The sequence below is a fragment of the Anthonomus grandis genome, chromosome 22, assembly GCF_022605725.1.
Source record: "Anthonomus grandis grandis chromosome 22, icAntGran1.3, whole genome shotgun sequence".
In the NCBI taxonomy this organism is placed as follows: Eukaryota; Metazoa; Arthropoda; class Insecta; order Coleoptera; family Curculionidae; genus Anthonomus; species Anthonomus grandis.
Window position 1 is genome coordinate 6276854 of NC_065567.1, and position 14998 is coordinate 6291851.

A 14998-nucleotide genomic window follows, 5' to 3' on the forward strand; every position below is an offset into this window, starting at 1 on the left:
GAACACTAACAATCGACCATTTTGCATTTTGTACTTTTCCAAATACAGTATAAAATAACCAGGACCAGATTAAAGTGTATAATACGGTCTGCTGTTAGAGTAAGAGCTAATATTATGGTTATTAGTTTATACAATGCAAATCACTAGCTATCAAAATGCAAGATCCTGAATTGAGTAAGGTCTGTATTCAGAAGCACTTTGTAAGATGTGTTATTAATCATATATAAATATCAATGTGAATGATTCTTTTGGTCATTGTCAATATAAAAACTACGTTGAAAACGTTCTGATATTGAATACCAATAATCAAATGTTTTACATTATTTATACTTTCCTAGATAATTCAAAATAACCACGAACACCAGCCTTTAAAGTGTAGAGCCTGAACTGAGTAAGGCATCTGTGAACTAACACTTTGCAGGACGTGTTATTGTTAATTTTTTAAGAGTCGTTTATCTCAAATTAAACTCTCGTTAATTAAACTACGCGGCCATGGTTATAAACGCCAGTTGCAACTCAAACGGCGATAGCATGACCGTGGGTTCATTCGGTAATGCACACAATCGAACAGGTTTAAATGGCAAACCTTGAAAGCGATTGTTCATTAACAAATTGGGATAACGGCATATCTCCACAAAGGGATTTAGAGACTTTATGGAAAAAAAAATGAAAATCCGCGTCGTCTCGGAAGACAGCTTTATACGGAACAGTGATGTTTCCGTTTACACACCCATAATGTTGTCTTTTATCATCCAAGTTAAAGGTTTCCACTACTATATTGTCATTGGTGATAGTATTTGCCGCTGGGAAGGTTTGTTTTTGTACCGCCACGAACCAGCGCCGATTGTGAAATCTCTCTAAAAATATAATTTAAATCCGCATAGCCACGCTCTTTCTGAGTTACAAAACTAGGAATTTCCACGTCGTCAACTAACATAAATTGTTTGTTAAGTGACTCCACACTAGTACTCTTTTCCAATAAACACAAAAAGTCACCGTGGTTTCCGATATTACTGTTATTGTTCATGATAGTATTGGAAGGTTTTTTTTTATACAAATTCGAGATGGACGACACATTGATTTTTGTGGTAGCTGAAGTTTTGGGCTCTCTCACAACCGCAGCATTCAATTCGGCAGCTGATCGAGTTGTCGTCGGATTTGTTGGTCCAACGGCCGGATTGACTGTGATATACTGATTTCCTCCGGGCTAGCATCTAAAGCTCTTGCCAGTTTTCTGACTTTTTTGTTTATGGGTCGCATCAGACTGGTTCAGGTTTTGATGGGCCGGATTGTAGGAAGCGACTGAACGGATTTATTACTTTGAAACTGACCTTTATTTATATATAACATATATACAGGTTAATCCTAAGATTCATGCCTATTTAACTAAATGGATATTTTCTTAAATAAATTAAGGTAGTGACATAATACGAAAATTGGTGTTCTTGTGAGGATGTTAATTGGCCTCCACTAGTTTGATGCTCTGCAGAAGTATTTGGAATTGCTGCTGCATAGAAGCGAGGAATGCTTGCAGCATGGCAGTACTAGGCGGTGGTGGGGCGGCAGCTGCTGCTGAAGACGTTGACGGGATCCCTAGCGTGATTTATCTCCTGATCTTCCAGTTCCGGGACTGTTTTCTTCTCGCCCTCTGGGGGCGGGGAGTCAACAATCTCTTTCCTGGGTTGTTCTTTAGATTTTTTTGCCGACTAAAGATCTGTCCCTGCAACGCCTCCAGGCGGGAGGTTATTTTTTCACCAGATCCCGTCTAGCCCGCTCTGCTTGCTCGAGTATTGAGGCATAAGTCGGAGATCTGTTTCCTGAAAGCCTAATTTTCTGAAACGAGTTTATTAACATGCTCCTCCATGTTTTTAATTTGGTTGCACCATCTTGTTCTCTGTTGTAATCGCTTTTAGTTTAAGGTCACGGCCTTTCAGGAATAAATCTCTTTTCTCATCCTCGAGCTCGCTTATGCGTAGCTCCATGTATCGCATTTTCTTGACCTGTGGCGACTTGACAAGTGGCGCATAGTCCACCTCCGGGTGTCCCATTTCAAACTGCCGGATCGCGGTTTTGGAGGGATTTTCGAGATGGATTGAGTGATTTTGTGGCGTTTAATAATGAGGTGTCTTTGAGGACTTTGGTTTAAGGAATTCTGAGGAGGTGTTGTGACTTCCTGAAGTCTTACCTCGCTCTGCTTCTCTTCTCTTGCTTTTTGATGAACTATTTTTCGTTGACCTGTCCGTCGTGTATCCGTCGGAGGTATCCATTTCTTGTTCTTTTTCTCTGCGTCTTTCCTGATCTCTGAATCTCCTTTCTATAGTAGTCTTGCGGTGTCCCATGCCCCACACTGACGATAGGGGGCGAGTAAATGTTAAAGTCCACCGATTTCTTTTCCTCCTTGGTATGGTAATGGTTTTTTGGGTTTGTTGGTGCTGCTGAAACTGCTACTGCTAATCCAACTGCTGCATGGTCTCCAGCGCGATTTCAGGCAACGTGTATGCTTTTTGTACTAACCGTTCTCGGCGATAACTCCTTAGCGCGGTTTCACACACACCGATATTATCGGTGTCGATATCGGTATCGGAGAGTGCTTTCTTACACACCGATAAAATAGTAAAACTTTGCGCTGTCTTTCATAAAAGGCCAGGGATCAGTGCGGTGTGTGTAGTGTATCAGAACAGTTTATTATTAATTATGAACAAAAAAGCTGTGTCTTTATTATATTTGCTGTATTTGCGAAAAAAGAAGTGTCAAAAAAACAGACGAAGACGATATTGGGTCCATCCCATATTATCTCAAAAATATGTAGAAGGAGCATTTTATACAATGTTTGACAAATTGCGCGAACATGATGAAAAGTTTTTTAACTACTTTAGAATGAACACAGCTACATTTGACTACTTACTAGAAAGGTTATCTTGTAGCTTACAAAGACAAGATACTCAAATGAGATTATGTGTACCTCCAAAAGAAATGCTGGCAATAACACTGAGGTAAGTAATTAAGGAAATTCTTTACTTGCATTTAAAGTAACATAATAAAAATTCTTACATAAACTAAACTTTGATAATAAAAATAATTCATACACTATTTTGGAAATGTTGTGAAACATCTTGTGAGGTGCTACTCGTTGATGTATATGACCCTTCTTGATAATAGTATAATATATGACGGAGATGAGACTGCAGAGAAATCAGATACAGGAGAAGTAGAAAAGGTGATGCTCGAGGTGCTTATTTGACGATTTCGTTTAATTTTTTGAATTAGCTGCAGTACTCCCATCCTAAACTCAATTTTTTTCCTCTTCTGACATTGTTGTTATCATAGGAACAACGGAATTGAAGAATGACTCATCTTCATTGGAAGGTTCATTTAGTTTTTTCCTAATTTCCAATTCAATGGGGTCCGCAAGCTTCTTGTGGCCTTGGCGAGTTTTACTTGCGTGGGAACTTGTTGAACCGGGTTTAGATGTTGCTGGTGTAGGTGGGACCTCATTTGAATTTTCAGTTTCTTCTCCTTGGTTTACTTCCACATCCGAAATACTAGAGATCGTTTTATTTTTATTCACAACTTGTAACAAAAATTGCAGCTGATCATGGTAAACATATTTTCGTTGTGTACCCTGTCCACTCTTTTTCTTAAGGGATCTAACAAACGCATTTCTTATATTTTGCCACTTTGTTGTAATAGCGTCACCTAAAATAGATGGTATACATAGATATTTTTTTCAGATATTTGGCAAGTGGAAACACGTTCACGGATATGCATTATGCCTACAGATTAGGAGTTTCAACCATAAGCAAGATTATAAGAGATGTTTGTCATAGTATTTGGAATATTTTAAAAGATGAATATCTTCCAACGACAACAGAAGAAAATTGGAAGGACATTGGTGATGGATTTACAAGAAATGCTCAGTTTCCGCACTGCATAGGAGCTGTGGACGGGAAACACATCCGCGTTATGAACTTTCCAGGCAGTGGATCGATGAATTTGAATTATAAACATTTTTTTTCGTTAGTCCTAATGGCTATTGCGGATTCTAATTACCGCTTTATATACGTAGACATAGGTGCCTTTGGTAAGGATTGCGACTCATCGGTATTTAAAGAAACCGTGTTTTGGAAATTATTACAACAAAATGCCTTGGATATTCCCCACCCAAGCCCACTAATTTCAACAGGAGACAATCTACCATTCGTCTTAGTTGGAGACGAAGCATTTGCACTTTCCCAGAATTTACTTAGGCCATATGGGGGCCATAGTTTAAATATTAATAAAAGAATTTTCAATTATCGCTTATGTCGAGCGCGACGGTATAATTTTGTTTAATAAATCGCAACTCGTGTTTTTAAAAAAAATAATTTATTAAACACAAGAATACAATTTATGTTACAATGTTGCAAAGCTTACTTTATGACTGCGCTAAGATGACTAACTACTCCTCTTTCACATCCTCTATATATATACTTCTAAATGCTGAATAAGCTGTGACAATTATTATCTTAAACTAAACTTATATTAAGCATAAGTGGCCATATAATTCCTCCCTTCCTTAGGTCTGAGAAAATTGGGGATTTTCGAGGGGTTTCAACTCTATGTCCACTTTTACAGTTTCTGTTTTATATTTTTTATAGAAATACATACTTATTACTAATGCAAGGATGATAAAAATGATAATTAACAAAGTAATCGATAATCCGGAATTTATACTATCGAAGTGCTGTAAAGGATGAACTACCAATTTTTGAGCGTTGTCCAAATCTTCTTTAATATTTTTAAGATTTATTTCTTTTAAGTCTAAAGGTTCGATATTTTGAACTAATCGCTCATCGATATTAATTGAAGGAAGTTTTAGTCTTAGATTGATTGTCTCTGGTCTTTGTGAGTCAAAAATTTTATCATCTATTTTTACTTTACAATCTGAGGGTATAAGTAGGGTTGGTTTACTTATAGTTTCGATACTGTATTGACTGGGACATTCAAAACAGATGTTCTTCTCAGAACTCGGAATTACTATGATTGAATTATCATTTAACTGTGTAGCAGACGTCTCTTTGTACTTAATAGGTATCATAGGGCAATGATTGGTTAGGTTAATAGTTTGAACAATGCAAGGTTCGTTTTGATTAAGCAAATTATTAGGGCATAAAAACATGCCTTCTATTTTAAAGCAGGTTTTTCTTAAATTATAGAAATTATTATTAGATTTTAACAAATAGGGGTTATTAATAGTGATTAATTGATTATTTACAGGAATTGGGTATATATGATAAAGCATGTAAGGTTTTTCCGATATTAGTGGACTGGCTACGTAAAATATAATTAAATTGTCTTTAATTGTTACGTCTGCATGTGCAATTTCATAGTATTTGATTATATTGTCAAAAGGTATCCGGTTTTTAGGGTCAATGTTCAAGATAATCGTTTTAAGCTCTTGATATTTAAAAATGCTGTGATGCATTATATTTATCTCAGCGAAATTAATTGCGGTTTGCACGTTCGTATAGATTTCATGTAGCACACGAAGGTTGTTTTCTAAATTGTCAAGTAGCAAAATAAAATAAGAAGTTATGGTTATAGACTGGGTCATTTGTTTCAAGTCAGTGACCTGGGTCAATAATACTTCTTGGTTATTTTTAATATTGCTTAGTTGGGTGTCTATGTCTCTCGTCAAGTTTTTAACGATTGTCTGGGTTAGGGAAAGGTCATGATGCAAGGTATTTTGGTTATCTTGCAATGTTTTTATATACGTATCATAACGTTCTTGGTCGCTATCATCTAAAGTGCCAAATAAAAACTTTTGAGTTTTACCTATGAAATTAAATAATCCTCTTTTGACTCTATTTTGAGGGGTAGAATAATGTTCAATAAAAGATTCTATTGATTTTACTTGTTCAAATAGATTATGAATTCTTGTTATCAATAGCTTGTATAAGGGAAAGTAAGGGGTAACATTAGTTTTTCCGAGGGTGATATTAGTTTGTAAAAGGTTTGTTTTTGTAATGTTTAGACAGTCTTTTATGTTGGTTAAATTAACATGATAATATACATGATGGTAATTTGTTATGATATAACTAATTCCTTGGTACACTGGTAGCAAAGGATTCGTTAATTCTTCAATCTTATACTGGGCATTGACTATTAGCGGAAGTAGAAGAATGATTAGCTTCATGGTTTTTGTTCCTGAAAATTATGATCGTCTTTTAATATTCTTGGGATGTCGCTGATTTCTAAACTTAGTTTTCTTATATTTAGGTTCTAATTTTGAGGCTAGTTTTCGCGGTGTACTTATAAGTTGTGTAGTAGCTTCAGGTATTTCGGGGTCATTTTCTCGTTCTTTATTTAGTTTTGCTAAAATATTTGCCTTTTTTGTGTTTAATTTTGATGTTATGTTTTCATTGAGTTCTTTAAATATTTGTGCTAGTTCAAAAACATAATCAGTTTGCATTTGGTTTAGATTTTTTTCAAAATTTAATTGGTAATTTAAATTGCCTTTTAAAATTTGAAATGGGGTATATTCATGTGATGAATGAATACTGTTATTATAGTTTAAAATAGCTATGTCTATTAATTCTTGAATAGTTTTACTACGATGATCGTTTCTAAGGGCAATAAGGCTTTCTTGAAGAGTTGAATGAAATCTTTCTATTGGGGAATTTGAATTTGGGTTGTATGGGGTTATAAAATGTAATTCTATTTGGTAGGTTTTACAGAGGTCTTGTACTAAATTACTTTTAAAAGATTTAGCATTGTCGGTGGTAATCTTGGAAGGTGTACCATGATGAGAAAAGAATTTAATCAAATTCTGACAGATTTCTATTGAGGTTTCATGCACAGGGTAGGCAGTAGCAAATTTTGAGAAATTGTCTATCAAGGTTAAATACTTTTGACCTGAAATTGAATAGATGTCCATATATATATGTTCAAGGGGTCTCGATCCAGTTGGGGTCGGTTTATATACAACTTTGTATGGGTGTCGATCATACTTTGTTTTTTGACATGTTTCACAAGTATTTACATAGTCTATAACGTCTCTTTCCAGGCTCGGCCAGTAATAACGTTGTTTAATATTTTTTATGTTTTCCGTCATTCCTCTGTGCGATGTTTTCGTAGTATGATATCTTTCTATAATTTCTTTTCTTTCATCTACGTTTAAAACGTCTTCAAGGAGTGTGTTTGAAATAACAAGTTTGTATGCGTTATTTTTAAATGTTTCTTGAAAAATTCTTAAAATTAGGGGTTCTAATTCCTTATTTTGGAAATATAGGCAATATGTATCTGGTGGTAGATAATCCTTAAAGAGTGATTGTATATCAAAAGTTAAGGGGTCTTTATTTATAAAATAGATTAGTCTTTTTTTTGTTTCGAATAGGGTAGTTTTGGTCACATAGGGTTTTTCTTTTGCTGTCCATTTAAATATTATCTGATTTTTGAATATGTTTAAAGATTTATTGACATACGGGGCACCTAATATAGGGTCTTCCTTTGATGTGTGTACTGTTTCTGTTTCGGAGTTATCTTTTTTGTTATTTACGATCTCTTGACGTTCTGGGGGTAATTTTTCTATGGATAGACTAGCTGTGTCTGTTTCCGATCCGTCTTTTTCTGGAATTTCTAATAAAATGATGTCGTTTTCATGGCTTGTCGAAGGTTTTGGTGATTTTGATTTATTTTGTTCGGGTTCCTTGATTTTCTTCAAACTTGGTGGAGGTATTATTATTTGAGAAATAATATTAATCTTTTTTGTTTCTTTCTTTTTCTGTGGTTTTTCAAAAAGATTCGGTTGATCTTGAAAGTTATCAAAGAAATGCTTGATTCTTTCGTGCCATAAATATTGGTCATCTGCCTCATTGTCATCGCATGTTGCTGACATGTGAGTAGAAGGAGGTTTCTTGATTTCCATGGGGTGTATTTCTCTTGGTGGTCGTGATAGTGCATCGGCGTTGCTATTATGAATACCTTTTTTATATTGAATTGTATATTCATACTCTTGAAGTTTGAGTCGCCATCTTACTAATTTTGAATTAGGTTCTTTGATCGAAAATAACCATTGAAGTGGTTTATGATCCGTTATAATTGTAAATTTTCGGCCAAAAAGGTAGGGACGAAAATATTTTGTAGCCCAAACTATTGCCAAAAGTTCCTTTTCAATTGTAGAGTAATTACATTCAGTGGAATTTAATGTGCGACTAGCATATGAAATGGGTAAATCAGATCCGATGGGTCCTTGAGATAATATAGCTCCAATCGCGTATTCTGATGCGTCTGTTGTCAGTACAAAGGGTTTATGAAAATCAGGGTATTGTAGAATCGGGTCGTTAGTTAAAATGTTCTTACAGAGATTAAATGCTGTACGGAAGGCTTTATCGTGAATAATTTTAACGTTTTTCTTAAGACAATTGGTAAGAGGTTTCGTGATCTTTGCGAAGTCTTTGATGAATTTTCTGTAATATCCGACGAGGCCTAAAAAGGATTTGATTTCTTTAGGGGTATTTGGAATTTTAAAATTTTTAATTGCTTCAATTTTTCGCGGGTTTGGTTTAACTCCTTCAGCTGTTATGATATGTCCTAGGAATTCTACGTCTTTTTTCAGAAATTCACATTTGTCTAATTGTATTTTCATGTTAAAAGACAGAAGTCGCTCGAAGACTAATTTAAGGTTGTTAAGATGTTCTTGCAGGCTGGTTGAAAATATAATGATGTCGTCCATGTAGACTAAGCATATTTTGCCTAGCAAACCTCGTAACACATTATCCATTGCTCTCTGAAATGTCGCAGGTGCATTCTTGAGTCCAAATGGCATGCGTACGTACTCGTAATGACCATGTTCTACATTAAATGCTGTCTTTGGTATGCTTTCCGGATCCATTTCTATCTGGTGAAATCCGCTAGCAAGGTCTATGGTTGTGAAGTAGTTACATCGGCCTAGTTTATCCAATATGTCCGTGATGTTAGGAATTGGGTATCTATCGCCTATGGTTTTTTCATTCAATTTCCTATAATCAATGACGATTCTCCATTTCTTTTTTCCTGTCACATCGGCTTTCTTCGGGACTATCCATACAGGTGAACTCCATGGGGAATTTGAAGGTCTAATCATTTCATCATCTAGCATCTGTTCAATTTGGTTGTCGATTTCTTGTTTAAGGATATGCGGATATCTATAGCTTTTAGTATAGACTGGGATTTCATCGGTAGTGTTTATTTTATGTTTTACTTGATTTGAAAACGTTAATTTATCTCCGGGTTTGTGTAAGACTTTTTCGAACTTTCTTATTAGCTTAAAAAGTTCTCTGCGTTCCTCTTTATTTAAATGTTCGTGTCTTATCAGGGATTCTAAGTTTAAATCGTTACAAGAAATATTTTTACTAAAATGATTTGTTTTAAGGGTGTCGCAAGAAGGGATTTTATCTAATATTTCGTAATTATTAAGTTCAATTGGTTCCAAGGGTAATCCATTGGATACATGACCTTCTAACGCAATTGATCTCTTAGAATGATTAAGAATATCTATTATATAGGAATTATTTTTGATCGTTACTAATGTAGGATGAATTGTTATTTCTTCATCATGAAAATAGGGGACTAACCAAGTTGTATCGTTGGGTAGATCGGTTTTTATTATACATTTTTGAACAGTTTCTGGGGGTATTTCGATTACGAATTCTTCAAAATTTTCTCTATAGTGGAAAGGAATTGTTAAATATTGATTTACCAAATTTTGATTTTCTAAGTCAATGTTTAAGCCAAGTTTGCATAAATCTTTGATTCCTAAAATACCATCAAAATATTCATGAAATGAGAATAAAATAAACTCTATTGATTTTGTTATGCCAAAATTTAGGAACAAGGGAATAAAAGCTCTACTTGTGGCTTTTTGTGAACCAGTACAAGTTTGTAGGGTACTAATATATGGTTGAATTAACTCAGGAAAATAAGTTTCTGCGAATGAGGGTCTAAGAAGTGATGCGTGCGAACCTGTATCTATAAGTAATCGAATATTTAAAACAGGAATGTGTATGAAGGGTAGTTGATTAACTTGGAAACTATTTAAACTTAAACAGGGTTTGTTTTCTCTGAGGCTTCTAAATGAAAATTTTCTAGTTGTTCTACTAGTGAATCTTCAGAATTGTCTTCAGGATTGTAATTTGGAAAATTATGTTCGTCGTAATAGGGTTCATCATGGTTGTCAGAATAGGGGACGTTTTCGTTATAGCTATCAAAATATGGGACTTCATTTAGATTTTCTAAGTGAGTCAACTCATGTTTAGGTTGTGTATAATGAGGCATTTCTCTTCTAGGTTGTACACTTACTCCAGACATGGGTTGAGGATATTGGGGTTTTGTATTAGTGTATTGTATTCCGGACATTGGTTGGGGATATTGAGGTGTTCGTTGCGGGTTTCTTTGTGTAAACTGCTGGTTTTGTAGTTTATTAAATTTAGTTTATTAAATTTTTATTGTAGTATATAAAATTATTTAATATCGATAGCTTGATCTAAGGTTTGTGGATTTTGCACAATTAGTAATGTTCTAAGTTCATTAGGGACGTTCGCTAAAAGATTTTGTGTAGCTGTTAGTTCATTTTGATTGATGAGAATTGTTTTGGCTTCGATATTATTAATTTCGGAACAAATCTTATTATTAATCTTATTAACTAAGGACTTTAAGCGTTGAATATAATCATTAATAGATTCATTTTTTCTGCTTAAGAAAATTAATTGTTGCTGTAAATTAGCCCTAGTAATTGGATCGTTAAATTTTTGTTGTAATGCAATTTTTATTTCTGCCCAAGAGTTTAAGTCAGATCTTGTTAACAAAAAGTCTTCAGCCTCTCCTATAATTTTTGATTTAATTGCTAAAATTACATATTCTTGTTGTGATGGGTCTGCATTAAAGTATCTTGCATAAAAGGTATCAATCTGGTTTAAAAATGTTTCTAATCTGGATGGTTGACCATCAAAGCTTTTAAGAAGTGCAACGGTTGATTTTAATGCATCAGCCATTTTATTATTGTTTACTAAATTACTATTGTCTACTAAGTTTAAATTTATACCTAAACTATTACTATCTAAATTAAGGGATGATAAAGTATTATTCGCTATTTCGGAATAAAGCTCGTTTAAGCCAGAATCTAAAGAAGAATTACTGTTTGAAGTAATCTCTAAACTCTTTACTCTAGGATAAGTTATGTCACTAACTCTATTTTTTCATTAGAGTTCATACTAAACTTCAAAAAGAAAAAAAATAATAAGAAATAAAATTTCAAATTTTCAATTATAAAATATTCAAAATATTTTCTTAATTAACAGGTTTTCCAACTAACAGAAACAATTCTATACAGTACAATAAAAAGTTTCTAGTTTCTGACCTGTATCAAATGATGTCTCTGCAACAACAGCTATACTGTAGTGAAGGCACCACCTGTCTTGGAAGCTAGCTATGCCAATTCTTCCTACTGGCTACTCGCAATGGCGTACCACTTTTCGAGGGTTGTTGGCCAGGAATCACTCAGCTCGTCTCAGTTTGCTCAGCAACTAAATTCTTGATCCTTTCTAAACTGTTAAAACAGAAGAGTGAACTACTGGTAATCCGCACTTTCCAGACACTAAGCACTGTATCCACGCTTATAGCTAAGGGATCACTCACTCACGTATTTACGTAATTCGCGTTACGTAACTCGCGACTACTCGTATCTGTACTCGACGACGATGTTCACAGAGATCCTCCGAAAGGATCCTACCGACTGCGCCAATTTTGTTTAATAAATCGCAACTCGTGTTTTTAAAAAAAATAATTTATTAAACACAAGAATACAATTTATGTTACAATGTTGCAAAGCTTACTTTATGACTGCGCTAAGATGACTAACTACTCCTCTTTCACATCCTCTATATATATACTTCTAAATGCTGAATAAGCTGTGACAATTATTATCTTAAACTAAACTTATATTAAGCATAAGTGGCCATATAATTGTATATAGAATGTTCGTTCGGTATATTAGTAAATAAGTGGCGAATATTTCACAGAGCCATAAATGTTGGTAAGGAGTACGCAAAAGATATTGTTAAAGCGTGCATAATTTTGCACAACCTAGTTCGAGAAAAAGATGGCACTCGTGTAGAAGATATGTACGCACCAGACAGAGAGCTACAAAATCTACCACCAACTACAGCATGTCGCGGTGGACGAGCTGCCAATGATGTTCGCGATAAATTTGCAGAGTTCTTTGTAAGTCCAGAGGGATCCTTACCATGGCAAATGTCTAAAATTTAGCGCATAAGTTACTGCTTCTGGTTCTATTTAATGTCTTTATACTTAGATATTACTTTTATGTTTAGGCAAGTGTTCTTTAAGTTTAAAGCTCAAATAGGTATGTACATACTAACCTAAATCTGTAACGTAGGCTCTAAATGTGAATAAATACAGGAAAAAACATTTTTTGCTGTGCTGTTCTGTTTTCACCAATTTTTTGCTGTTCTTGTTCATTTAAATTATCGAAATTGGCTTCAAGGTATTTATGCACTTCTTTCCATTCACGTTTTTTCAATATCTTGTCTTTGTAAGCATCGGAAAATTTATTCCACAAATAATAAAACAGGGCCTTGCTTCCACCAATTCAATGAGTGTAACAATGTCGTAATTAAATTTAGTCACACTCATATTAAGTATAACCCGTGTTCCAGCAACCAGTCAATACGCCAAACTACTCGTGAGACACTGGGTTTCAAAAGTGATATGACACACCGATAACGACAAGTCGGAACGTGTGAATATGCCTATTTAGTTTGCATTGCGTACTAAACCGTACTATACGTGAAGCCGGTCGAGTCGCACGTATATACATCGCGCTTACGTTCAACCCAAGTTTTTGATAGGTTTTACCTCACCTTATATCATAAAAGTTATATCAACTTGTGCATAAAAATATCTAGAATATTGTCTATTAAGTACTATTGCTCTAATAGTGTTAGGTAAATAACACTATTAGATTAAACAATGTCAAACAAGCCGTGTAAAATTTGCGACAATAAAGTAAATCGCAAAAAACCAGGAATTCAGTGTACCGGTTTTTGTGAGCGTTTTTATCACGGTGATTGTCTCGGTATCAGTGGTTCGCAGTTGGATGGACTACGCGCCGACGGAGTAGCGTGGAAATGTACCGATTGTCGACGTAAAAGCGGTGCCGACTGGACTACAGTGCGTAGCGCGCGCCTATCTCGCCAGTCCATCGGTGAAACTCTGCAGTCTACGAGTGGTTTAGTCCAGGCGAATAATCAATTAAACAATATTTCAGTCGATGCCCACCGTAATCCTACTGGGATGCAACTGTTACACACAACAACTACAAATGAGGACTTACTGGTTGCCATCGATGACCTAAAATCTGAGTTACGTGGAATAAGAGAACAGCAGGTCGGCCTATACAACTCCGTTACATTTTGTTCAGATAAAGTGTCCGATTTTGAAGAAAAACTGAACAGAATGAACGAGTGGATGCGTAATACCGACAAACTAATAAAAGAAAACCTCACGCTTAAGCAACAGGTGCTTGCACTGGAAACCAAGTTAGATGAACTAGACCAAACATCAAGGTTAAACAATGTTGAAATACAAGGTATACCTGAAAGGGAAAACGAAAATTTAAATAACATTGTTCAGAGTATAGGTCAGTATGTAAAATGTGAAATTAAAAACGAGATAACTGAGTACGTTACAAGAGTCCAACTAAATAAGAATTCAAAAAACAAAACTAAAAACATAATAGTCCGGTTTGTTTCTCGCCGAGATAAAGAAAAATTTCTTGCAGCCGCAAAAGCAAAACGGCTAGAAAAGGAAAATGGTTCTCCAAAAATGTCAATACCAGGAATATCTGACAGCATATATATTAATGAGCATCTTACCATGAAAAATAAAATTATTTTTAAAGAAGCCAGATCTGCTGCTAAAAACAAGAACTATAAATACTGCTGGTCTAGGAATGGAAGGATATTTGTTCGAAAAGATGATTCTTCGCGCATTATTCATATCAGTGATTGTGATGTATTGGAAAAGCTGTAACTTGCCACCAAATTTAATCATGCCATGAGAAAATTAGCTCAGTATAATGGCTGAAAATCTACATATATACTACCAAAACACACAGGGTCTCCGTACAAAAACTAATGATTTCTCCCAAAATCTACTCCTTAACGATTATGACGTCATCTGCCTAACCGAAACCTGGCTAAACAATAATATCTTATCAAGCGAGCTTTTTAGCGACAGTTACTTGGTATATCGCCGGGATCGAGAGACAACAAGCTCAAAGAAGAAGGATGGAGGAGGATGCCTAGTGGCGGTTAAATCAACACTGGAGTCCAACCGACGATATGATCTAGAGCTGGAGTGTGAAGATATTTGGGTCTCAATCAAATCCAACACTGGAGAGAACGTATTAGTGTGTTGTGTCTATATTCCACCTGGATGTGATTATTCAATGACAACTTTTATAAGCGGTTTGGTTAGGTTTGAAAATGTATTGCAGAGTAGTTCTGTCCTGATCGTTGGAGATTTTAACATGTCAACGGTAAGTTGGCGTACAATTATTAATGAATCGTTCTTTGAGTCAGTCCAATCTGGGAACAAGTTTTCGGAAGTTCTTGACATGTTTTCTTATCTTGAATTTAAACAATATAATTTTTTGAAAAATTATAAAAGTAAAATACTAGATTTAGTTCTTTGTAATAGAGGCTTAGTAAGTAATCTACAACAATCTCTTAGCTGTTTAGTTAAAGAAAATGCTAACCATAAAGCAATTGAATTTGCTTGGTCAGTTTCTTGCATGAGACCTCTCCGAGCCTCAAATAATAAAATATATAACTTTAAAAAAGCTAATTTCGATAACATAAATCAATCCTTATCAGAAATCAATTGGAGTCAATGTTTAACGGGCGCTCACGTAGATGTCTTGGTGGACCAGTTTTATCATAAAATAGAACTAATTATAGAA

General features: G+C 34.8%; 1 protein-coding gene across 1 annotated transcript in view; it reads right to left on the minus strand.

Annotated features, from left to right (window-relative positions):
* Nucleotides 1-1544: 1544 nt before the first annotated feature.
* Nucleotides 1545-14998, minus strand: part of LOC126749236 (uncharacterized) — a 64826-nt gene continuing 51372 nt past the window's right edge. The window contains exons 3-5 of the mRNA XM_050458930.1: nt 6895-9339; nt 2186-2347; nt 1545-1687 (exon numbers count right to left, since the gene is read on the minus strand). Coding sequence (XP_050314887.1) covers nt 1545-1687; nt 2186-2347; nt 6895-9339 — 2750 coding nt within the window. The remainder of the gene's footprint in view (nt 1688-2185; nt 2348-6894; nt 9340-14998) is intronic.